We start from the raw sequence: 27,281 nt of genomic DNA, 5'->3' as shown, positions 1-27,281 counted from the left end.
GTCCATTAAAACTATAATAATTTATACATAAAAGAGATGATATCGCATAAAATAAATATCTATAAAATAGTCGATATCAAACACTCATATAATTTTTTTATTTATTAATGTACGGTTTTTGAGATAAAAGATTTTGAATGAATTGAATGAATAAATGATTTATGGAGAAGAGAGAAAAAAAAAAGATTGGTTGAGATTTAAGAAGAGAGAAAAGGTATTATAGTTATTTTAGGTAAATATAGAATAGATAGGAGACATTTTGGAAAAGTAAATATTGGAACTTAAAATTTAGACAGAGAGAATTTGTTTTATAATATAGTATAGATTTATTTTTGTCCTTATTAACAGATGATTTTAAAAAAATAATTGGATGTTAACCCCATGATCTCATGTATCATTTGGTATTCACTAATTTTCCAGCTAGGCTAGTGTTCAGATGAATCTCAACTACTTAATAATCTCTGATTATCTCAAGTTTGCCTTTGACAAGACTCGAATCCAGAATCCCTGGAACGTGACGGTTGGTAGCCACTGTGCTATTACCTAATGTTTTTAATAGATAATTTGTATGTACAATTAAGTTAAAACTTTTTAAAATTGATAGTGTTATGATCAAAAATATATTATTAATTTATAAAAAAAATTTAGTTGAGACTCAACAAATAGTTAAGTGTAATCTGGCTCTACCAAAATCAGATCTGCTCCAATGATAGAAACCGTACTTTTGATAATGGAATCAAAATGTTTTCATTCACTTATGCATCAACAAACATGAAAATCAATCCTTTTATTAGTCCTTTCGTTCGTCCCATTTTTTAATTGTAATATTTTAATTAGTCAAGTTTTTTTTTTCCACTTTTAATCGTAAATATTTTTGTATCCGTTATATATTAGTTGATGAAAGTTATATCAATGAAAAGTACATTTAAAACTCAATTAATTCATATGTAAGTGTTATATAACATAAACAAAAATATTTATGATCAAAATTAAAAAAAAAACTCAAAAAATCAAACTATTAACCCTTAATATGGGACGAAAGGAGTATTAGATACAATGGAACCACTATAGGAAAATCGAAACATGATAATAGCAATAAATAATAGAAAATTAAGCTAATATAATACTCTACAACTTAAGAACAATGAATGACCAAGAGAAAACAAACCTTAATTAACTATTAAAACCATATATAACCACCTAAACAGTCCCTTTAAACGAACTTCCACAATCCCAGTAACAACAAGCACTTCTGCCACCATCCTAACTTCTCGCCATTAATCGAGTTTTCAGAATCACCAACGCTAACTCGATCCCTTTGATCCTGTTCCAAACTTTGGCCCGTTGTCGCTTCACCAATATTAGCAACAGTCACGTTTGTGGGCTCAAAGTGGTCAGGACTAGTAGCCATCAATATTAGCATTTCCTCTATGACATTATTACTCGCGGATACACGTCCACCATAGCCGCCACCACTACTGTCGTTGTTTCTAGCAACTCTAGTAACACTTTCGTCTTCAAACAGAACATCAAAAGGACTCGTAGCAAAATACTCGAGCCTATCCGTTCTATCCGTTGTTTGCTCTCCATGAATCCCGGGAGCATTGAAAATGCTACATATACTAGGGAGAATCAAGATATTCGAACTACTCGCACTAACATCTAATTCACTAATGGCGTCATCATCATCCAGGTCCAATCTTTCAAAAATTATTGGGAAACTTTTTTCATTTTCATAGACATCAAATTCAAAAATACTCGAGTCATCATCCATCGAAAAAAGCCCATCTGCATCATCCGACCAGCGGCCATCACTACCAATCTTATGTAGCTTTTTACTAACATCCCCGCCAATATTGTCATCGTCGAACATTAAGTTCGTCTCGTGTGTAACTTGACCGCCATTTTGCTCTGCCATCAATTCTTTTTTAGGTATTACTGACTATAATACTCTATATATTAATTTGGTTCATTTTCAGTTCATTGTAGAGTATATATATATATTTGATTTTAAAAAGTAATTGTACTATTTTAAATAGTACCCTTTATAGTAATACGGTAGTAATTTTATGGACAGTAGTACTAGTAGCATTATTAATCGTGTTTTGCGAGAGCCACACGGCTTCTCTTTTTGTTACCGGGCATTGAGACAAATTTTTTACATTATACATTGCAGATTTAACTAAAGCAAAAAGTAAAAATTAACTAGGAAATAAAAATAATTCGAGAAATTTAAAGAAAAGCAAAATATAAGTAGGAACGAAAATAATTGGAAATTGACTCTGTGGGGATCCTTGAAGCTTCCTCGTTCTAGCTTTCTAGTGAAAATAATTTAGAAGGTTTCCTTTTTGACCCGAATGGGTCAATTCAACGGGATGGATTTAGGTTGTGGTTATGTCGAGTAGCCTGGTTTGTATATATCTTTGCCCATAATAGAACAGGTACATATGGTTAGACCTGACCTATTCATGAAATAAACAAGTCACACATACTTTGTTTTCAAAAAAGATGAACACCACAAGCGGCAAGCCAAACACTTAGAGGCTCCCCAATGGTAAAGCATTCATCCACCTCAGACTAGTCCCTGTCAGCGCCATATCAGTAAAAAACACTCCAAGGACTAATCCCCTCAAAATGAACCCAATGGACTCATCCACCTAAGACTAGTCTTGGACCCACCAATTATTTAATTCTACCCATTTATCATAAACTTTACACTTTTAATCCTCTAAAATTTATGACAAACTAAAACATACCCAAATAAAAACATTACATTAATAATAAAAACATTACATTAAAAATAAATAACATTACACAATTTATTTATAAAATAAACATTACTGTACTTGAAACATTGCACAATTTATTTCTTCATCTCATAAACTGCTTTGGCTCTCATGATAAAATGGTTCAAGTTGATGACTGCACAAACTAGTTGTTGCACAGCAACTTGTATCTTGTCGATCTTCCCCTGCAAATACGTAAAGTATTGACACTCAAGATCGGTACAATACCCAGTTTGTATATATCAATCTGTTCTTTACACCATTGCTTCTTCGCATTAAGTTTTTCCCCAATTGCAACAAGCTCGTCTCTGAACATTTCGTGGTTGAGTATATCAGCCATGATACTGTCATCCACTTGATCGACAGTCATTGGTGGTTTTCAGTTAGGGGGTCTTGATGAAGAAGCCATTTAGATGTTTGTGATTTTATCAGAAATGTTTGATCAAAGAAGCCAGTACTTATAGCCAAACTAACTGAGGCTCCCCCAACATTCGAATTCAAAATATTTACGCTTCTAGTCCCTCCAAAGTTCGAATTCAAAATATTTACGCTTCTAGTCCCTCAAATGGCCAAAATTTCAAAAACATTTACACTTCGAGTCCCTGAACGGCTAGTTTGATTCTGATTCTATAAATACCAAGCCATTGCACAATTAAGTTTCATTCTTCTACAAACCCACTCACTCTTTCTAAGTAAATGGCGTCATCATCATCAAAAAAGAATGTTTACCGGCCTCGTCTGACCGAGAATGAGATGAAAACAAGAATCATGGTTGATATCAAAGAGGACACCCTCCTCCAAACTGAGATGTCCGGGGTCATCGGTTACCTACGAGAGAAAAGGCGACAATGCGAGCAGGAGGTTTAGGCATTACAAGCACCGGGCCGCAAGGTGTCCAAACACGAAGAGACATACTCATTGTTTCTACAGGATGAGGGCAAGCAGGTCATGAGGGTGGTCGATGATGTTTTTAAGGCCGGTCACACGTTGGGTGAGCAATGCACTTGGGCAGAATCATTCCACGACAACTGCGAAGAAGACAAATCAACGTGGGAAGTCAAATGCCCCCAACACGACAAGTGGTGGCTGAACGAATATGCTAATCGTGGCTTGGGAAAAATGTCAGTCAAAGATGATGACGAGTAATCGTAATGTTATTTATGTATTTCGTGTTTTAGTCATGTAATGTGTTATGTGTTTTGATAATAAAATGTATTTTGATATGAAATGTGTTTGATTGTTACAAAAAAGTAGCGGTTAAGGACTAAAAGTGACACTTCTAGGAACCACTTTTGATAAAAAAGAAAAAAAAAAGATGAGGGACCTGTTTTGCCAACTACCCAAAATCCTATTAAACCGTTGGAATTCAAAAAAAAATAATAATAAAAGGTTGAGGGACCTGTTTTGACAACTACCCAAACTTCTATATAGCCGTTGGAAATTAAAAAAAAAAACAAAAAAGCATTCAACATTCGTCCCTGCAGGGACTAGTCTACTGGACGAACGACCCAAACGAGAGGGGAACGAGTCCCACCCAACGGTGTGGACTCGTCCCTGTGAGCCGGACGAGCGCGAGAACGAACCATTGGGGACCTTTTTATAGATTTGTTGCTCAAATATATCCGTATTAAACATGAACTTGAAGCTGATGTTTGATTTGATTTGATAAACACCACAAGTTCATACTCCATCCGTCTCACTAAATTTGTCCACTCTTAAAATTTTAAAATCAAACTTTACGTACTTTGACCATAACTATTTTTATTTTTATTATATAATAACTGATGAAAGTTATATCAATGAAACACACATCTTAAACACAATCAATTCATATAACTTTCGTCAAATATTGTATAACACAAACAAATATATTTATGGTTAAAGTTTGTAAAGTTTGACTTTAAAAATTAAAAGTAGACAAGTTTAATAAGACGGATGGAGTATTAGATAATCATTTATGGCCCTAGCACTTAAAAGGGCATTCAACTGATGTTTGATTTGATTTTCATCGCTATTGGGTTATTCTAGTAACCTAGATTATACCCCTTTAAGTATGAAATTTCGAATCAATTGAGAGAATATGGGTGTCAATTAGAATCATTTGGATGTCTATTTGATTTTTGGAATCAATTTTACACGAATCTGACCTTGAGGACAATGCCTTTCACGAGATAGGGGTTTTGAGTGACAAAACTTGCCAATTGGTAAGTTTCGACAATGTTTTTTATCCAATTGTAATCTGACACGTGTACAAATCAAAATGTGCCAAAAATGGTAAAACTTACCAAAAACCAACAGGTAGTGCCAGATTTTAGCCAAAATGTGTCGTGGCCGAAAACATAAATAAGCATATAGCCGGAAAACATATATATGGCCGGAAACTTTATAAAACTTAAATAAAATTGGGATCAGTAATTGGGGGTCTTGAATTTCAGAAGTTGGGAACGTCATGGCTGCCAACCCTAAGGTTTACCTCGCCAAAATACTTTTCCCGGTCATCTGGTCCCATTTTTTAGGAAAAAACTTATCATCATCGCTTATTTAACGTAAAACCAACAACCTAACTTATTTTAATATATCATCACCGACAACCTATTAGTTTTCCGATCACATATTGCTTTACAGGTCAAGAAAAATTAGGTTTCCGACGAAAATTTGCAACACTACAACCGAGAATAAATACGATTACATATAACCCTCCCAGCATTCACATACATCTATGGAATAGAACCGATATATAACCAATAATAATACATGTATTTTATTAATAGATTACAATCACCGATATAAATGAATGTGATATGAATTATGTTCAAATTTCATTTTCAATATACAAAGTTAATCCTGTCATATACTCATATATCAATCCGTACATATAGGTATTAACTAATACCAGTAATATAAACTAGAGATACGTGCTACTATCCGGCGGCCTCTTTATTATTTAAAATAAAAACAAACTAAGCATCGTAGTATCCCGTCGCCAATTTGTTCATAATTCGTGCCTTTTGTTGTTGGATCAATTCGTGCGCTTCTTCCGGATACTCGGATACGTCCAAGCGTAAAAACTCCATATCTAAGTTTCTTTGTTTGGCTCGTTGAACACGTTTTTTTTCAAGGCGAGAATATTCCATATTTTGGGGGAGAAATTTCGTTATCTTGGTGTTCCAGTACTCCTCCAGTTGGTCGTTTATGTTTTCATAGAAACTAGAAGACGACGTGTTTTCCATTGTGGTGGCACCTGATGACATCGTCGTCTGTTGGCTTTTTCCCGGTTTCGACCACCATGGTGGACGTGGTAAGTCATGATAGTCACCCTCGTCGTAGTCCTCATCATCAAGATTCCACGAGGTTTCCCTCGTTAGACCGAGGTCATCTCGTTTCTTGTTGCTTCTAGTTCTATCGATGACACAAGGGTCAGGATTTAAAAGACTTTGGTCTGTCGTCGTCGCTTTGCCACCATCACCCCTGGTACCATATGCATGACCTCCACCACCACTATCGTTATTAGTACTACTACCGCGGGCAACATTTATATTTGTGTGGTAGTCATGATCATCATAAAGAACATCAAAAGGACTGGTAGGGAAATAGTGAAGTCTATGATCATCTGTTCCAAAATGACCAAAACTACTCGTAGAAAGAGCAGGGGAGCTACTATTAACAGCAATTGACGCACGAGACGCACAATAAGAATCATCATAAGAATCAGAAATATCAAGTTCATTATTGAAGTCCTTTGTGATTTCTCCGCTTTTTTGCTCTGCCATATTGTGTTTGACTACGTATCACTAATATCAATTGATTATATATTGTCTTTCTTTTATATGAGTATTGTTTTGGTTGATCGATCGGTACATATATATATATATATATATATATATTGATTACTACGTACTCGTATTTGGTTTGAATAGGGCCACACGGTTTCCCCTAGACTTATTCATTTTTACTAGCTAGCTAGCTCCCTCCGGCCAGGTTTCCCCGAAGACTTTTCCCATCACATTGGATGGAGGTAGATAAGACTTTTCCCATCGATCCATAGACTATTTGAGTATATGTTTTCTTATTCATATTCATATATATATATATAACAGCCCACAACACCTTGATATCTCAATCCCTTTTCTCTCTCCAAATACTAGCGTCTTTTCAGCATGCATGCTCTCGATCGTCATTTTTATTTGTATCTGGGTGGGTACGTAACATCAGCTATATATTATTGCCGAGCTAGCTAGCTAGCAATTAAATTAAGATAAATCATTGAATGAAAAACAAAAATGATGTTGTACTAGCTAGCTTGTATCAATAGATCGAGGTTGATCTAAGCTTAGAAATATAATCTTTTTGTACCTCTACCGATGAAATAGCATGTGATCGATCAGTATATATATAGTATGTCACATGCTGATCCCAATTAAATTGAAAGAAAATATATACTACTTGCACACCCAAATTATGATTAATGTAAAACGTACACATTATACATCGTATCAATGACTTTGAGTTGATGGATAATTAAAAATGATCCAGTGTTTGTAGCTTATCAATTTTTTTTCTTTCTATTTTTAAAATACAACTAACTAGCATGTTGCACGCCACAATGCGGCGATGGTAATGTAATGGTGACGGCGGCGATAAAGTGGTGGTGACGACGAGAAAAAGAAGAGAGGGGTATTTTTGTAATTCTACATGGAGTAACATTCAACATTTTCTAAAATAAAAAAGACTATTTTTTTTATAAGTAACTAGCATGATGCCCGCGCAATGCGGTTGTGACAACGACAAAGCGGTGGTGATGGGTGGTGACGACTGGTGATGATGACGACGAGTAGTATAAGTTGTTCATGTAAATTTAATTGATATAATTATGTTTATTGTAGTTATTTTAAAAATTTAAGTATTGGTGGTGTAATTTATTCCATTAAAAGGTGTTTTAGATATATATTGATGGTGATAATTAAATTAGTGGATAAAAAATGGTGATTAAAATAAAAAGAGTAATATTTATGTCATATTTCTTAATGTAACTTTCAATATTTCTAAAATTAAAGGGGCTATAATTTTTATAAGTAGGTATATATATAGATAAAGTCAACCCAATAAGTATTACTGTATCAGTTTTTTAAATCGTAGAAAACCTATTAACAAGCCCAAACAGGCCACCTCAAAGTGTCATACCGTACGCAAAGCGATTTGAAGATTCGTTACAACTGACTATTTTAAATACATTTGCCTAGTTCCTTTTACTCTTTGTATTTTTTTGTCAATAGTTTATAAATTAAAGAAAAAAATTCATTTACTAATAACTCTACGCAAAGTGCCATACAGTTGACGTCTTTCAAGTCACGTTATTAGCGATACTTTCAACTTTGAGTTTGATTTCATTTGGCCACTTGTAATCACATTACTTTTATTTACACAATATATATATATATATATATTAACACTCCGGTGAGAACAGTCTTAAAATAATAACGGTGAGAACACTTAAAAAACATCATTTTGATGCATTAAAAGTCCATAAAACTAACATAGTGCATAACTAACTATCATTATTTAAGTGTATAACAACACATTGACCTGTCAAAATCAAGAAAATCATGTTTTTTTGTTTTGTGCATCCATCTTGGATGCATATTCTTCAAAATGATGCATCCACCAAAAAACATGATTTTTTCGATTTTGACGGATCAATGTATTGTTAAACACTTAAATAATGATAATTAGTTATGCACTATGTTAGTTTTATGAACTTTTAATGCATCAAAATGATGTTTTTTAAGTGTTCTCACTGTTCTTATGTTAAGACGGTTCTTATTTGATTGTCCCCCTATAATATAATATATATATATATATAGGATGAGAATATAAGACTGTTAGGTACCTAAGCTCAGGTGTGAGACACTCAAATATTATTTTTTTAATCCATAAATATCATGGGGACCCAAGCATTTAATCATTAAACAAAAAATATTAAAAAATTTGTATGTGAGAGATTTCACACCTAATCTTAGATGTCAGACAGTCTTATATTCCCACATATATATATATAGCTACGTTCCGGTAAAAATAAAACAAATATTAAAATAAAACAAATAAAATAATAAGTTTTTTTTCACTTAAAATGATCGCGCATCGTGAATCAATATATATATATATATACTTGTGCTTCGTCAATCTTTGTGAATCAATTTTATCATGATCTAACGGTCAATATCTTACTTCATATATGTTTTACTTTAATACTTGATAACCAATATTTATATATATATTTACTAGGTACTTGACCCGCGCGATGCGCGAGTTTTTATAAGTTTACATAATTATTTATAAGGTATTGTTAATAACAACTCTTATTATTAATCAACCTCTTAATTCGCTTTCATTTTCATTACATCTTGGTTTCCATTGTAGAAACTTATTTGCATATATCATTTCACATTGTACTTCATCATGTTTGTTGAGAAATATTTGGCAAATTTAAAATATATTTAAGGTAATATTTGACCGATTAAATAAAGTATATTTAAATTTTAAATTTTTGATAGATAAAAATTAAATAATTATTGCTGCTTTGGATTTAAAGTGAGGTTTTGGAAAGACTTAATATGTTAGTTATTATAAATATGAATATAGATATTATATAAATGTAGATTTAGATTTAGATATATAACTATCAATTGACATATTTATTTGCGAGTGATATATAATTAGTTTATTTGTGAATCATTAAATGATATACAGAGATTTAAGAAAAAAGAAATATATTGGACGACTATTCTCATATGATTACATTTTGTAATACTTATTAATTTTCTAATCCTATTAAGATTCCTTTTTATCTATGTTTTTTTTCAAATATATCTATCTATCTTTCCGATTAATGTTTATATATGCGGTTATTAATTATTATTGTTCAACGGAAAATTAATTCATTAGAAATTCTTATTACCCGATAGGTGAAACTTTTCTTCCATAGAAACACAAATGATGCCTTGCTTTGATACATTCCAAAGTTGATCATATCCTCAATTGCCAAGGCTTAAACATCTTATGTATTGCATGATAATTCTAAACTAAAGAGAACATAAAATTGAATAATGGCCGAAAGCAATGAGAATATCATGTCTTGACCCCCTTACCCTTCCTAAAAAATAATCTATTTGTATCTATGTAAATCCATATAAAATCTACAAAATGAATCACCAAAATAATAAAATAAAAAGGAAAATAACAATAAATAAACCTTGATATTCTTTCCATGTATCAAGTTACCAAAAAAATAAAAAGGAAAATAACAATAAATAAACCTTGAAAATAACGTAGTCACACTTTTATGAAAGGGATTTATTTCTTTATTTTTAGTACTTGATTTCTCTTATTAATTTTGTATACGTTTTTATTTTTATTGGGTTTATATATATAGTTGTAAAAAAATATCAAAATTACACATAAGATAAATCTTATGTGTCAATTTTTAAAAAGAGCTTTAAGTTGAAAAGGATGACTTATAATGCTTGTTTAACTACTTTTTTATTAGAGTAATAGATTTATTAAAACAGTAAGAATTTTAGCCTTTTAAAGCTCTCTTTCAACTTAAAACTAGCTCTAAACATTGTCACATAAGATTTTATCCTACATGACATCTTCATATTTATTTGACAATTAATAAATAATATATATTACAAAAAATTCAAAAAAAATTCGTAAATTTCAAATTAGGCATTTATAGCATATTACGGTAAATATGCATAAATCTTGACATGCATTTGAACTATAATTTTTAATGGATATGAGGTAATCTTTTCTTATGAATAAAATCCTAAATATTTTTAATTTATTTTATTATATAATCAATTTCTATATTTGAAGGTAATGGAAACTAATTATTAGTCTTGCTGCTTAAGTTTTTCGTGTCTTAACTTTTCTGCACTTAAATCCAATATAATTTTAGTTTTATTTATACATTTTGTACATCTTATATGCTGAAATATTACAGTTATATTATATCTGTAAATATTTCCAACACTAAGATAGTATTTTCATTAATTCTTTCAATTCAATTGCCAATATAGAAATATAGTTTTTTTTTTAATGATGTACAAACATATAAGGTCTTTGACTTTTACGTTCTATTGTATATTCAATTTTGACATGGTTTATTTGTATTTATTTCACCCTTTTCTCTCTAATTTTTCTTATAAATTACGGTAAGTCGCATTCCTTTATTAAAAAAGTAAAAGTTATAATTATAACAACGATGTGTGTTCTAGATATTAACTTTATATATTTTTCCTAAGATTTAATTTTTGTCAACATACATTAACAGCCACGCATCGCTTGAGTGATATTAAAAGAGTAATAATCCTAACCTTTTTAAGTATTCCTCAATTCTTAACTATCTTAAAACATTGTCAAATGCTATATAGATATTATTTTAAATATTCATATTTATCTTCCTCTAAATTATATTATTTTAAATGTAAAAAAAATTTATGACTTACCTAATTTCCAAATGCTATATAGATTTATTACTTATTTATTTTATCTAATATCGTGCGGGTAAAACACCTTGTGTGTATATATATATATATCATATTTTTTTATAACTTATAACAATTAAGTTCGATACTCAACCAAAACCATGCTAGATAATCATCAACAATGACAATATATATAATCCTACTATACATAAGAGGTAAAATGTAAACAAATGCAATCCTACATATATATATATACTAACTAAAGTACTATTTCTAAGATATAAAAAAATCAATGTGACAACTAACCACGTTAAGCTAACTTTATGTTGATTAGTAAATAAAAAAAAAAAAAAACTTAATCGCCACTCCACTCCTTTCTTTCTTTCCGATAAATAACCACTTAAAATCCAAAATCCTTACACAAATCTTTCATTCAAATAGTGAAAGTTAAAAGCTAAATTGCGTACGTACGATCATGGCATCCAGCGTCAGCTGCAACGACCCACAACACGCGACCGAACCATCACCAATTAAGCTAAAAGTGGCTCTAGTAGCCGGCATCACAGGCCAAGATGGTTCATACCTAACCGAACTCCTTCTCAACAAAGGCTACGAAGTCCACGGTCTAATACGCCGTTCATCAAACTTCAACACGCAACGCATTAACCACATTTATATCGACCCACACAACCCCAACAAAGCACGTATGAAGCTACACTATGCTGATCTAACCGATGCATCTGCTTTACGTCGTTGGATTGATACAATATCTCCTGATGAGATATATAACTTGGCTGCCCAGTCACACGTGGCGGTATCGTTTGAAATACCTGATTATACTGCTGATGTTGTTGCGACCGGTTCGTTAAGGTTGTTGGAGGCTTTGAGGTCTCATATTGATTCCACTGGTAGGAGTCATGTTAAGTATTATCAAGCGGGTTCGTCTGAAATGTTTGGATCGACTCCTCCGCCACAGGCTGAGGATACTCCATTTCACCCGAGGTCACCTTATGCAGCTTCTAAAGTTGCTGCTCATTGGTACGTGTACATTCTTTATACTTGCCTTTTTTTTCACTAATATTAATTGTTTGTTAAGTATGTATTAATGTTGATAGAAATATCGTGTATAACTTATGTCAACGCTCTACCTGAAATTAACTGTCTAATAATTGGGTCTTGTATTTGCGTATTTGATACATTCAATAGTTGAATACTAACCATAAAATTTATGGGTGAACTTTTGATATAGAAAATATAAATGTTTTAAGTGATGCATTTAAAATTTTTCTTAAACTTAACACTTATGAGATAGATTTTAGATTTTGAAGTTTTAAATAATGAAATGCGAGTGTAAATGATTTACAAGAAACATAGATAGAGTGAACAAGCTATCTGAGAAATCGTTGAACATAAACGTTGCTCTAGATATAGATATATAAAAAAACATTCGCGCTTAATTATAAGAAGCACATATAGATTTAGACATGGTTGTAAAACAAAAATGAACAAGATTTTATTTGTGTTTATGAATTTTGTCCAATATTCTATGTATATGGATTGTGATTTTCCATCCTTCACCATATATAAATTATAGATTTTTCAAACCTCTATGTAATTTCTTGGAAAAATCTTTTTTATAATCTATGTATGGATAAGAAAAGTCAAAATAGGTCATAATCATAAGTGTGGGGCATTTTCGCAAAATTGCAATGGTTGATTTTCAGTTGTTTTCGATAATGTTTTGGCATTTAAGTTATTTATTTAAGAAAAAAAAAAACGAAATGAATGAGAAGCTAGGCCGGTCACCGTCTCACCGACGACTTCCGTAGTAGATCTAAAAAAAATCAAATATGTCCACTGACCACGTTAAAACCACCTTGCCGTCTAGTTAACCAAAAAACGCGCGTCATCACCACTCGCTCTTTTTTCCTTACCTTCCTATAAATAACCACTTCAAATCCCCTCGCCAAAACCCCTCTTAATTTCTCACACACACACACACACACTCCAAATCACACAGACGATGGCATCCAGCGTGAACGGACAACAACAACCGGCTGAACCGGCACCAATTAAGCTAAAAGTGGCTCTAATAACCGGAATCACAGGTCAAGACGGTTCATACCTAACCGAACTTTTATTAAACAAAGGCTACGAAGTCCACGGTCTAATTCGCCGTTCATCAAACTTCAACACACAACGGATCAACCACATCTACATCGACCCACACAACGCGCACAAAGCGCGTATGAAGCTACACTACGCCGATCTAACCGACGCATCGTCTCTACGCCGTTGGATCGATACAATCTCTCCTGATGAGATCTATAACTTGGCTGCACAATCACACGTGGCGGTTTCCTTTGAGATTCCTGATTATACTGCTGACGTGGTTGCTACCGGTTCGTTAAGGTTGTTGGAAGCTTTGAGGTCTCATATTGCTTCTACTGGGAGGAGTCATGTTAAGTATTATCAAGCGGGTTCGTCGGAAATGTTTGGATCTACGCCTCCGCCTCAGGCGGAGGATACTCCGTTTCATCCGCGGTCGCCTTACGCCGCTTCGAAAGTTGCTGCTCATTGGTAATTGTTGGTTTTGCTGTTTGATTGTTATGTTTTTGATTAAATCGTTTCGAATCGACTTCTTATTATATGCATTGATCCACATTGTATAGGCAGGTAGTATATGTTATACTGATCCACATTCAACTGTTTAAGCTGGGAAATGATGTATAGTTTTTTTTTTTTTTTGATATAATGTCTGAGATCTGGTAATGTGTAGCGTTGATTAGGAATGTGATGTAGGTATCGGTTAATTTGATTTGGGCGATGTGAGGTAGTTGAGATAGAGGGATCTGTTTTATCTATGTTTTGAATTTTGATCCACATTATTTACTCGGTTCATGGATTGTCGGGGAACGCTAGGATAATTAGGTAGAAATACAAAAGTAGGACCAAAAAGCATTTGGAATAGCGGTATTTTCAGGTGGCGGGTTCTAGTCCAATGGTGTTGTAAAATTGTAAATGTGTTTTGGATATGTTTACATACCTGCATTTCTGAAAGAATATATGAAAGTAGGATTTTTTTTCCCTCTACGAATCTATAGACGGTCGTTTGTCCTAAAGGCACTTGAAAACGAATTGTAGTGATCTTACGGCTAGTACTGAGATCTGTACATCTGTAGCATTGATTAGGAATTTAGGATTATGATGCAGCTATCAATTGATTCGATCCACACTCCTTGATATTGAGATGACCGATATAAAACTTTATTTATGTGTATGACTGTGTTTATTCATATATCAGTCGACAATGTATAATTTGTTCGAGGATATCAATAATTAGTATGAGATCTGGTCTTTAATAATTAGTATAATTGATTAGGTTTTGATGTGGCTATTACATTTTGATTGATATGTGAAGGATTTGAGTTCCAGGTTACTCTTACAGTCTTACTAGTCAAAATACATGTATTTTTAAATCAGAGGCTCAAGTTTTGTTTATGTGATACAGGTATACAGTTAACTACCGGGAGGCATATGGGATCTTTGCCTGCAATGGCATTCTCTTCAACCATGAATCACCTCGAAGAGGTGAAAACTTTGTGACAAGAAAGATCACTAGGGCAGTTGGCAGGATCAAGGTCGGCCTGCAGAGCAAGCTGTTTTTAGGAAATTTGCAGGCTTCAAGAGATTGGGGATTTGCAGGGGATTATGTGGAGGCAATGTGGTTGATGCTACAGCAAGAGAAGCCAGACGACTATGTAGTGGCAACTGAAGAATCACACACAGTGGAGGAGTTTCTTGAGAAAGCATTTGGGTATGTTGGTTTGAACTGGAAGGATCATGTAGCGATTGATAAAAGGTACTTTAGGCCCACTGAAGTGGATAACTTGAAAGGTGATTCGAGCAAGGCGAGGAAAGTTCTTGGGTGGAAACCTAAAGTTGGGTTTGAGCAGTTGGTGAAGATGATGGTTGATGAAGATATTGAGTTAGCCAAGAGAGAGAAAGTTCTTGTTGATGCAGGATACATGGATGCTCAACAACAGCCTTGATCAGTTGATCTTGATCCTGATCATGAGCTGGTATCGAATCTGTTATGGCTATACTTATACTATTTAATTGTTGGTGTTTTTCATATAATTTGGTTATAGTAATTCTTCCTTTTTCAATTGTAATTCTTCCTTTTTGTGTTTAGAAGTTTCTCTAATGTTGAGTACAATCTTTACCTCTGGTTCAAAATCCGAGATTTATGAAGTTTACAGGTAGGGGAGTTAATTGATGTGGAGGCTGTGGGCATAATCCAGTAGTGTTATTTTGCAAAATCTTATACAATGTACTATTTCGGAATTTTTATATAATATATTTATTACCAGTGTTCCCAATATCTACTTGCTCAGTTCTGCACTTGATAATTATGTCACAAAACATTGGTGGATTGAGTTGATTTGTATAGACTTCTTACATGCCTATATATGTGATGTATGATGTGATAGACGTCATATTCTGTTAGCAAAGTGTTAGGATATGTAACCAACTCATCATGCATAGCCATGGCTATTGTATATGTCAAACTTCTAAACATTCTTCCATGTGTTTAGGTACGTCTTGTCGTCTTGTTGCACTTGGCTCTTTTCTTTTTTGATGTAGAGAATATTTGGTTTTTGTAAAATATAGTCGACTAGTTGGTGATCTTTTACACTGTCCAAGCACTATCAAATGTTGAAGTCTAGATGTTGAAGCATGTGTTTGCGAGTTTTTGTGATTTTATTATTACACTTCGAAGTCTAGATGTTGTCCATGTTGAACTGTTGAAGCATGGATCTGCCGATTTGGTCTAGATAATGTATATCAGTTGTTGAGGTCATCCAAGTGCATACAGAGCCACAAAAATGGAATGGTTCATTCCTAATTGTCTTCTGTTGAAGCATGAATCTGCCGGGTTGGTCTAGATAATATATATCAGTTGTTGCTGTCACCCAAGTGCATACAGAGCTACAAAAATGGAATGGTTCATTCCTATTTGTCTCCTCAGACTCCTCATTTGGCTCTCTACTTGGCCACCAGTGCGTCGTCATTAATATGAATCTAAATTCTTTCTGGTTGGTGCAAGAAAATATTGTGTTTGTCTCTGCTTAGGATGAATAAATGATCCCAGGAACTTGAAACACTGCACGTTTATTTGTTATTTATATATTTATTATTATTTTCAGGTTTTGATAACAATATCTATTATGTTGTCATGTTGTTGTTCATCTTCTCATGTGGATGGTGATCATATGTTAGATATGTTATATATATATGGTGAGAAGATTCACAATGTTGATTAAAAGATTCACAATGTTGATTGGAAGATCCTTGGAGGTTTCTCAGGCTTTCCGGAGTAAGGCGTTTTTTTTTAACTTTTTTGCTACAAGAAGCCCTATAAAGCCTCAAGAAGCCATGCAGATTGCCCAAAGGGGCTTTATTGATAAAAAAAAAAAAAACTCCAGGCGTGGATTCCAAGGCGCTTAAAAAAAAAGAAACGTTGTGCGACAGTGCAGATTCCAAACGGCTATCTATGTTTTTTAATGTTTTTTTTTTCACTTTAACCCCTCTTATTTCCTATATATACACATATTTAATACTTCACAACCATATTTTCACAACTATCTATCTATTTTTCTTACAATTTAACACAATTATTCACCTTACCTTTCATCTATATTTTCTAACTTGATATGGCCTTTTTACAACATTGTAGCCACTTGTGAATATATTTTTCTTCTCCCAAAGTAGTCTTAAGTAGCTTTACAACCTTTCTTGTTAATTTATTTTGGCATTTCGGATATATGCTCTAAAGTTTTGCACTAAATTATATAACATCTCCAATCTAAAATTTTGATGATTCTTTTTTGCAAACGTAAAAACTCAAGGGTAAATAATTGTAAAAAACAAATTTTATTAAACAAAATATAAAACAAAATATAAAAAAATATAAGTTTGGCCCACAAGAAGTTTGTGAAGCCTTGCTCCAAAATAAAATGAGAGGAAGCCCCTTGATGAGTGGATTGTCACTTGTCAAAAGATGCCCCTCTGAGGGGCTTTTTCATAAAGCCTTGCTCCTATTAGCCTCAAACATAAGGTGTTCTAAGCCCGTCAAACAGTCGCTAGAATGAATAACAACAGAGATCGGACTCTTTGAGAAGACCCATACGGTTATTACCCGCGCCTTATGTTAGGCTCTAGAGCGAGAAAGGTGCCGGTAGAACCCTATTTCGCCCAAGTTGTTTCAGAACCGGAAAAAAGAAGCGGTTTTTCGCGCAGCTTGTGCATAGTTCAGGTCCCACTTGTATATTGTCCGAAGAAGCATCGGACAAGTTGGAGTTCTTAGAAGGATTCCATGGACCAAGATCTGCTTTTATTATATGGGCAATACCGATCTACTTTAGTAGATCATATGGATGTAGAAAAAGCTTCTCATTTTTATGAATTGGAAACATCTCTTTTCCATTTCTATTTACCCAGTTCATATCTTTGTTTCGTGTGTTCCCCGAAGGAATTCGATCTCTTCAATCTCGGGATACCACCTAAATAACTATAACTGCGGCCAGAGAGTCAAATAGGTCGGGAAGAAAGAGTCTGAGGTTGCGTTGGACGACATACATCTTGGTTGGTCCCACCACTACTGGGGATTGGACATATATATAATCTTTCTTCTAAAAAAGTCTTATATTATATATATATTTTATATTCTTAATTATTTAAATAGCTGCAAGACCACAAAACGGGGTGAAAAAAACCGAAAGTTCTTCTTTTTTAGTTCCTCCCAGATACATGGCTTACATACCCGGCTCAACATTCTTGGAAAACAATTGAATCGAGGATCCGGAGGAGAATTGGCCATTCAATCTTGTGAACTAATCGAGACCGAAATTGCTCGTCAAAAAGATAAGAGTAGGTAGCATCGAAAGAAATACATTGGTTGGGGACGGGTTTTGGTTTTGGCTTTGGTGGTGAAAGGGAAGCAATGGATAATCACCATTATCCCCTCATTCTCTTTTTCCCGCCAACATCGTAAAACATAATACAAAATTCAATCCCACATATAAATGGAATGTGAGAAAAATAAGATATAGATTGCTTCCCCAATGAGTAAAAATGGCACAAAAATACTTTTCACAGTGGTTATATCTGGATACTTGTATATGTATGTGATTAGATTTTGGCTAGTGTGAAATTTTTAAGTGAGAAAAGAAAAGCGAGTTTTTTAGATTTGGTTGGGCGGGCGAAAACCCGAATAGAATCCAGATCCATAAACTACAAAACCAAAATTAATTCCACACTCCGACTAGGGTTTCATTTTTTTATATTTCCCCAAATTCAAATTTATCAACATCATCAATTAATCATCATCTAAATTCAATTTCGTTTTCCACACAAATTAGTTCTGTAAACTAATAATCATCATGAGGACACGAAACGCAGACAATCCTAAATCACCTCCTCCGGCAAAACGAACTCCACCGGCCCGAAAATCGGCATCTAAAACCCCTCCGACACCACCTGACGCTGCCGCACAAACACCGTCCGGTTCCACAGTCACACCTAAGCGCGCTTCATCCACCCGAGGGAAAGCCGTTGCAACTGCCGTAACAGAATCACCAGGTTTGACTAGTCAACCCTCACATTTATTGTCTTTTCCCTAAACCTTAAAGTTTGTATTTTTCAGCTGTTTTGCTGTTACTATAAGCTATATGTATATAGAACACTCAAATATTCAAAATGGATCGTGAAAGTCCGTAAATTTAAAACTTTATTGTCGTTATTTGAGTGTTTAATAACAATTTGAAGCAATAAGATGGAGGAAATCACTTTTCTTTATATAAAGATTTTATGTACTGCAACAAGTTAGTGCTATTTAAAAATTTTTTCAACGAAAAATGAAAATCTGCAATAAAATATTTGTATTTGAGTGTTTATTTGAGATGAAAACGCACCAAGTTTGTAAATTTTTTGTCTATGTGATTGAATTCGAGGTTTTTATATTAAAATTTTCAAACGGATATGTGGTTGTAGATATAAAGGTAGATGATGAAACTTTGAAGGTAAAACCTGGAACGAAATCTGGGAATAAAAGGACTGTTAAGAAAGTGGTTAAAAGAACTGTTATCAGGAAAAAAGTGAAACCGACGCCTGCGTCAGTTAAAGTTGAACAAGAAGAAGAAGATAATGATAGTGAATTGGGTGTGGAAAAAGAGAAGTTAGAGGAGATGAAAGATGAGGATGTTGGCGTGTCGGTAAAAGGACCGATGGATGTTGCTGTGAAAGTTGAGGAGGATATGAAAGTCCATGTGGAAGGTGGGAGTGATGTTCCGACAGAAATTGAGAATGAAAGTGTTGGGGGTGATTTGAAGCAAGAGAGTGGTGATGTTCAAGAAGTGAAGGTGGGTGAGAAGGAAAATGTGGAAGGGGTTGAAGAAGATTTGAGTGTTCAGGAACCGAGTTTGGAGATGGTGGAAGGGGATGAGAAAGTAAACATGGAAACAGAAGAGATATCGTTGCCTATTCATGAACCGAGTTTGGAGAAAGAGGAAGTAGATGAGAAAGAAGATAAGGAAACAAGTGACGAAGAACCTTATGAAGATGAGGAACCTGAAGAAGTATTAAAAGAGGCACCTGATTTTGAGAAAGTCATTGAGAATCAGGAAGTTGCCGTGGAAATAGAAAAAAATGTGGAGAATGAAGAGTTGCCGGCGGAAAATAAAATTGTGGGGCTGGAGACTGAGCCGGTTGACATGGAGAATGATATTGACGACGATTATAAGGAAGATGAAGATCCACAAGAGCGATTATGTTTTAGTGACGAGGAGAAGGATAAGGACATCGGCAACGATGGTCATGATGAATATGATGACGAAGAGATTGCAGATGACAAAGGGGCAGAACTTGGTGACCTGGGGATGGATATGGAACAAGCAGAAATTACAGCAGCTGCAGAGGATCGGAGGAGAAGGAAAGAGTTTGAGGTATTTGTTGGTGGATTAGATCGAGACGCCACAGAGGAAGATGTAAAGAGAGTTTTTCAGAATGCTGGGGAGGTTGTTGAAGTTCGAATGCGTAAGGAACTTCCAAGTAATAAAAACAAAGGATATGCATTCGTGAGATTTGCTACAAAGGAACATGTAGCCCGTGCTTTGGCTGAAATGAAAAATCCTGTTGTATGTATAACTGTCAATCTATCGTTTTTATTGTTTCGATTAGTGGTCAAAATGATAATTAAAGTTTTGTTGTCAGATACGTGGAAAACGGTGTGGAACTGCACCAAGTGAGGACAATGATACTTTGTTCCTGGGCAATATCTGCAATACATGGACAAAGGAAGCTGTAAGGCCATTTTTTAAATCTGTTTTATATTTGTTAACTTTCATATAGAGCACTTTTTAACGGTCAATATGGTGACAGATAAAGCAAAAATTAATGGATTATGGCATTGAAGGTCTTGAAAGGATCACACTTGTTGCTGATCCACAACATGAAGGGTTGAGTCGTGGTTTTGCATTCATTGAGTTTTCAGGTCACCCGGATGCTATGCTTGCATTTAAAAGGCTCCAAAAACCTGACGCTATTTTTGGCCATCCTGATAGAACTGCCAAAGTAGCTTTTGCTGAACCTTTGCGGGAGCCGGACCCAGATGTTTTGGCTCATGTTAAGTCTGTCTTTGTTGACGGGCTGCCACCTCATTGGGATGAAGACATTGTTAGGGATCATTTAAAAAATTATGGTAGTATTGAGCGTGTCATGCTTGCACGAAACATGTCAACTGCCAAGAGGAAGGATTTTGGATTTATTGATTTCACTACTCATGAAGCTGCTCTTGCTTGCATCGATGGAATAAATAAAAGAGAACTGGGTGATGAGAAGGTAAGAAGAACCGGAAGGCTGAAAGTAATATTATAATGTTACTTTACAACCATTTATTTATTTATTTTTTAAACTTTCAGCTAACAAAATATTTTGGGCATATAGATGAAAGTCAGGGCAAGGCTTTCAAATCCTCTACCCAAAACTCAAGCTGTGAAAGGTGGAATAGCGGGTGGATTCCGAATTGGTCAAGGCACTGGTGCTACCTTTTCAAGGGCTGGTATGTATGTATATAATGACTGCTTATAATAGTCATATCTGCATTTTATAATATATATATTTTTTAACTTGGATTACAGGGAGGGGTTTTGGAAGAGGTGCGCTTCCTTCCAATCGTATGAACTTTCCTCGAGGCAGGGGTTTATATCAATATGGACCGGGTCAAACCAGTAGAATGGGTTTTGCAGAGGATTACCTGCCTGCTGGTCCTCATCCTCCTTTCAGAGAGAGACAGAATCTTGGTAACCCATATGAATATTCATTATAAATTTCTTCTTACTTTCTTCACCTTCACTCTCTAAGCTGTCTTTCCGTTCTGCAGGAGGGAGGTGGGGTAGTTATAGGGGCTCACATCATGCATCTGGTCAAGGCACTATGCCACCTAGGTACGATGTTGATAGACCCCGACACGGTGGTCGTGATCATCTTATGCCTATGACAGGTCGACCAATTTTCCCTGAAGAACAATTTAGCAGACCTTACGGTGGAAGGCATTATGAAGACCCGCACACTTATGGAGATACTTCACGTGGAGTCAAACGACCATATTTTCCAGTAAGTTCACTGCTGGTTTTTTATATATTTATTTTTATTTTGTTGTGGGAAAAGATACATGATTTTCTTTTATAAAATCATTAAGTTTTTGTTTTTGGTCTTTAGGACCAGGATCCTGGCTATAGTGAGTCTAGCAGAGCCCGCCCTCGCTTGGATTACCCTGACCCAACAAATTCATCTGCTGCAACTCGTAATCGAGGTTTTGAATTTACTTTATATGTGCTTTTGTAAAATCTGACTGTATCTAGTTTCTTCATTGCTAATTTTTACTTACTACTATCTTTGTGACATTCAGGAGGTGGGTTTGGTGGTCATTCACGTGACTATTACAACTATGATGTAAGGGTTTTTTTAATTTTTTTATTCTTTTTTACTTTCATTATTTTGCAACCGGTGAAGTTTCTAGACTTTTACCCTGTTGACATACGATATCTTATTAATCGCAGAATTCATCTTACCATGGAAGTGACCGGCCTTATGGTGGTGAACGGCCTTATGGCGTAGACCGGCCGTATGGCGTAGACCGGCCGTATGGCGCTGACCGGCCGTATGGCGCTGACCGGCCGTATGGCGCTGACCGGCCGTATGGCGCTGACCGGCCGTATGGCGCTGACAGGCCTTATGGCGGTGATCGACCTTATGGTGGTGGTCGACCTTATGGCGGTCGGTACTACTAGACTACATAGGTACTGGTGAATCTAATGCTTTGCGTCTGTTACTTTTCCAAATTATTTAATTTGATATGTGTTTAACGCCAAATATCTTCAATTGAATTGTGTTCAGGTCACTTAGAGACAGGATATGATGTGCTGGTCTACAGTGTTTTCAATCGTTGCAGCCTCTCTGCAGGAAAGCCATAAATCTTGTTAACTTCGTTTCTTAGATTGTCCTTTCGATTTGTCTCCTCATGCTTTCCTCCCAGATCATAGTCCAGTTTATTTTGGTTGAACACATGACACTTTGGGCTAATCTCTAATCTTTAGGTTGTCCCTTCCAATAGGACATCATTTGTTAGTATTTTTTATGGAAGGAGTTAAGTCTAAGATGGAAGGTATGACATAAGGGCTAAATTTGGGTCTGGAAGTTATCTAAAGATGCAAGGCATCTTCCTTTAATGAGTATTGTCTTGGATTTCTCATATGTTTCAACTTGAAGTTTAAGGAAACACATTAGATGCTTACTATTTTAAGTGGAAGTTGAACCCTAAAGGTATTTCGACATAGTGAACCAAAGGATTTGAAGTGATGTAGAATGTAAGTCTTCTAGAAGTCTCTTTTGATTACTCATGTGGAGAAATGTTGTGGATTTATATATTACTTGTATGTGGCATGGAGTTTCTATCTTCTTGAAGGAATTCTTACTAAGATGTGTTTCTAAAGCTTTGATGGATTGTGGATATAAAATGTTGTAAGTAATTTTGAGGGTAACTAATGTTCTTGGATGATGGATATGAAAAGACCATTTGTGGTTTGTAGTTAAATTACATATATCTAGAGGCATTTACACATCTTGATATCTAAGTCATGTATTTCTTTAAAAACCAACTCTATGCCAAGAGGTTGAACTGTTGAAGGAAATACTATGTTTCTATCAAGGGTGTTTGGATCTTTTGTAAATTGAGGGTATCATTTTATGTCGCATTCTTGAAGGATTCTGGCAAAGTTTTGTGGATTTCAACATTTTAATAAACGTCTTAGGATTTGATCTTTTCAGTTGTTTTTGGGCATTATCTTAAGAAACTAGGTTGAATAGTCACATTGAACACATATAGTCACGGGCACTCTGAAAGAACAAAGAAGTGCAGTGTTAAGATTGGAAGGTTGCATCTATACAAGTGTCATTTGTGTTAAGCTTAGCCTTTTAGGAATATATTCTTGTCCATGTAATTTGAAGTTTCGGTCATTGTTGTTATGCATCATTTGGGTCTATAGCTGAAACTGATACATTTAGTTCTAATATGTTATACGTTTAGTTCTTAATATATCGTACATATAGGTAGCATAGGGTCACTAAATATACACCCCTCGTATTAGTCTCATACAACACAGTAAATGCGCTTTTGATAGTTGCATGGTCCGCAACTCCGCATGTGGTAAATTATAAATTTCTGTCTCATGGTAAGTCTCTTATTATCTCTCCCTGTATCCTACTCCTAAGTATTTTGTGCCTTATTTTTCTTGTATAGCCAAATGATTAGGAGAAATAGGTTTAATGCTCACTTAGAATGTAGCAAAGTGAAATGTAGGTGATCGAAGGGTTATTTATAATTCACGTTGTGCTATCTCAGGTTAGGTATTGCTGGTCCATAGCTTCTTTTTCTTTTAACATGTATCCATTGAGGAATAGGCATTGTAATTATATACATGTATTAGTTCAAGTAACCCCCTGCCCTAGTTACTAGATTGTTGGTTAGTGCACTTATCTGCTATTCTGAGGTATTTCTTTGGGTAAAAGTTTCTTCTTTTTGGTATTGCTTTGCAACCTAGAGACAAATATCTGTAGCTGTATGCTAATTTTTTTGTTAACACATTCATTGATTCGATCTCTGGTGCTGTTTGCGGTTTTATTTGCAAATTTATTTGTTAAAACTATTCTTTGTTTTTCCCTTCCACATGCATGTATTATAGTAACCCTGATTGACGACTTATAAATCTGTGTTTTATTTCTCTGAGATTTGACTTCCAGGTTGTATTTTGCTAAATGAAGATTCAAACTATTCGATTTGAGTTTGTGATATAATGGTTCCATCTTACTAGTTTGTGAGACTTTTTTTATATGATATAAAGGTTCAAAAGTTACTTTGTACTCGCCTAAAAACTTGAGAACGAAAATAACCTATATGGTAAAATCGTTGATCCTTGGCCAAGTTCATTACCATTTTCTGAACGTTGTAAGCTTTTAATGAGTTGATTAAGATTGTATTGGGGATACATTTTTTGTATGAAGTTCTTATCAAAGTTTTGAAATTGATTATGGGCGTCCTGACTCAAATTTCATTTTATACTTTTTGAGATCAACCGTGTATCGAATAACTATGTTTATCACTGAAATATGTAATAAAACAAATAACATATTTTCCAACGAATGAAAGAAATCATGGCCCCCAATTTTGAAAAGTTATGTACTTTCATGTTTTAACAAACACCGTGGATATTAAATAAACATCGGAAGGTTACAATTTCAGGAAAAATCTATGACCAGACCAAGGACCTGATAGCCATGGCCAAACATCTACATATAGATACTTTTTTCCACAAAAGAAACAAAAGATCACTGCTAAACATGATTCGACAGCACTCCCGGAAGTCTGAAACCAAGCACTCGTTTCCAGACTTCAGCAATAGAAACAAGGATGAACTTGGCATTGAGTGAAAAGGATTTTATATATCAACGATGAAAAACAGTTCACTTGCCAGGAAGATCCACAAATGGCTGCCTGTTTGTGTTAGATATGATGTAATAAGGTGGCTAAACAAAGAAGTTGCAATATGAAGGTGGGTTTTAACTTTTAAGCCAACTAAACAGTAAAAACATCATTATGCTATTGTTGTATTACAATAACTAACCTTTACTAGAAAACAACAATAATTAATCTCATACCATTTGGAAGCATGCTTCACATTATACATGACATTTTTAGGCATAAAGAAATCTAATTCTGACTGATTTGCACAAACTTGTTGATCCGCTTTGAATCCTTTAACTTTCAAATGAAATTGCAGGTGTAATGCTATGACTAAAACCAATTATATATGATCTATAATTTATATCTATATCTACACTATATATCTATCTTATTATATACAGTAAACTACCCTCTCTCTTTAATTAAATTTTTTTGCAGCAAGAAATGTATATATTAATAAATATGAGTTTCTGATAAAAGCCTAATTTGCATGATCTTAATGGATAAAAATGACACTTGTTGTGAAGCTTAATAGAAGATTAATGCGTTTTTTTATGTTTATTGAGTGATTTCAGGTCATAAGTAGCAAAATGGAGCTAATTGGATGAAGAAACAAGTCAAGAAAGGTCAAAGCAAAAATTTGTAAAATTGCCATTTCTGGGGCACAGTGCAGGAGGCCTAAAGTGACAGGGTGGGACGGCGCTATATGCACAAAAATTTCGAATTTTTGGGATTTTATTAATTTTCAGTTTATATTACTTTCAAACACGACTTGGGAAGTTACAACTCATACTTTCACACACCTGGAGCAGTTCCAAAGTCTCTCAACACCCAAAAATCATCACCATATCACAATTCCATGAAGATCATAGCCTTAATTGAAGAATCATTGATGAAGATAATAGACTAGGTTTTATTTTGATCATTATCATGTGAACAATTATGTAAGACTTTTATGTTCAATCTTTCTCATACTCATGTTGGATTAGATGTTTAATTCCTAATTAGTCTTTTACATCTAATGTTGTTTGGATTGCTTGAATGATTACTTGTTTGTGACTTTGAATGAAATTCATCTATCATTTGGTTTTAATTTGTTAATTGATCATAGATTATTGAATGAATCTCTCATGAACTTGTAATTTTAGTTTAATGAATTAAAAATCTAGTTGTATCAATTCCCCGGTTTCTTATCGTGAATCATCACAACCGATAACTTTAGTTCTTGAATTCATTCAATCCAAACGTTATAACGAATCATGTCTATGTGATTTCCAATGAGTATAAGTTAGATTACATATTTGAAACATAATTTGAAGCATGAGAATGATCCCTTTTATTATTATTGTTTAAGTTGTTAAATTCATAATCAACTTTAGTTTTTAATCAAAACAATCAATCAATTGGTTTTACTTTTATGCCTAGTTTAATTAACTTGTCAACTTGTTTAACACTTCCCATGACCCTGTGGAAACGATACTCGACTTACCCTTGCTAATTAGTGGTATTTAGTTTATATTTTTGATCGGTCCAACGACATCGTTTAGTTTCTAACAAAGCACTAGACACTTGCAAACAAATATACAGAGATACAATTACAGTACAATTGCAAAAGCAATTACCTAGAATCGTTACGACTCAACTAGATCCAAGAACCGATACACTACACAAGAAACAGAGGATTGGAGAGCCATTATTTACTAATTTAAACATCTTCATCTATATACTTATAATATTCTTAATGAAATAACTTACAACATAGATCCTCCAACCCTTAAATAACCATATTAACCCCTCTTACATCAATTAATTTATATTCACTACCACGCCACCACTGCCATCGTCGTCGTTACCACCATCGTCGTTGCATCGTGCGGGCATCTGTATAGTAACTTATAAAACAAACCCAACTCACCTCCTTAATTAAAA

General features: G+C 34.3%; 3 protein-coding genes across 3 annotated transcripts; all 3 read left to right on the top strand.

Moving 5' to 3' along the window:
* Positions 1-11,650: 11,650 nt before the first annotated feature.
* On the top strand, positions 11,651-12,350 carry LOC122588198 (GDP-mannose 4,6 dehydratase 2-like). Its single transcript, XM_043760323.1, has one exon. The coding sequence runs from the start codon at positions 11,748-11,750 to the stop codon at positions 12,348-12,350; it is 603 nt and encodes a 200-aa protein (XP_043616258.1). The 5' UTR covers positions 11,651-11,747.
* Positions 12,351-13,089: 739 nt separating this feature from the next.
* LOC122588534 (GDP-mannose 4,6 dehydratase 1) lies at positions 13,090-15,656 on the top strand. The gene is made up of 2 exons (XM_043760668.1): positions 13,090-13,852; positions 14,784-15,656. The coding sequence occupies exons 1-2, from the start codon at positions 13,296-13,298 to the stop codon at positions 15,322-15,324; spliced, it is 1,098 nt and encodes a 365-aa protein (XP_043616603.1). The 5' UTR covers positions 13,090-13,295; the 3' UTR covers positions 15,325-15,656.
* A 2,874-nt stretch (positions 15,657-18,530) lies between these two features.
* Positions 18,531-26,356, top strand: LOC122586350 (nucleolin-like). Its single transcript, XM_043758348.1, has 12 exons — positions 18,531-18,916; positions 19,328-20,469; positions 20,546-20,635; positions 20,714-21,172; positions 21,278-21,392; positions 21,472-21,633; positions 21,714-21,946; positions 22,052-22,145; positions 22,242-22,285; positions 22,393-22,632; positions 22,730-25,440; positions 25,928-26,356. The coding sequence occupies exons 1-10, from the start codon at positions 18,718-18,720 to the stop codon at positions 22,621-22,623; spliced, it is 2,769 nt and encodes a 922-aa protein (XP_043614283.1). The 5' UTR covers positions 18,531-18,717; the 3' UTR covers positions 22,624-22,632; positions 22,730-25,440; positions 25,928-26,356.
* The last annotated feature ends 925 nt before the right edge of the window (positions 26,357-27,281 follow it).

This window comes from Erigeron canadensis, chromosome 2, assembly GCF_010389155.1.
Source record: "Erigeron canadensis isolate Cc75 chromosome 2, C_canadensis_v1, whole genome shotgun sequence".
Classification (NCBI taxonomy): Eukaryota; Viridiplantae; Streptophyta; class Magnoliopsida; order Asterales; family Asteraceae; genus Erigeron; species Erigeron canadensis.
Note: the sequence above shows the minus strand (reverse complement) of the source record. Positions and strands in the feature narration are given on the sequence as shown.

Coding starts and splice junctions, on each gene's coding strand:
- LOC122588198 (XM_043760323.1), top strand. CDS start 11,748: ATGGCATCCAGCGTCAGCTGCAACGACCCACAACACGCGACCGAACCA.
- LOC122588534 (XM_043760668.1), top strand. CDS start 13,296: ATGGCATCCAGCGTGAACGGACAACAACAACCGGCTGAACCGGCACCA. Junction 13,853..14,783: donor TCGAAAGTTGCTGCTCATTG/GTAATTGTTGGT, acceptor TATGTGATACAG/GTATACAGTTAACTACCGGG.
- LOC122586350 (XM_043758348.1), top strand. CDS start 18,718: ATGAGGACACGAAACGCAGACAATCCTAAATCACCTCCTCCGGCAAAA. Junction 20,636..20,713: donor ATACATGGACAAAGGAAGCT/GTAAGGCCATTT, acceptor ATATGGTGACAG/ATAAAGCAAAAATTAATGGA. Junction 21,947..22,051: donor TCAAACGACCATATTTTCCA/GTAAGTTCACTG, acceptor TTTGGTCTTTAG/GACCAGGATCCTGGCTATAG.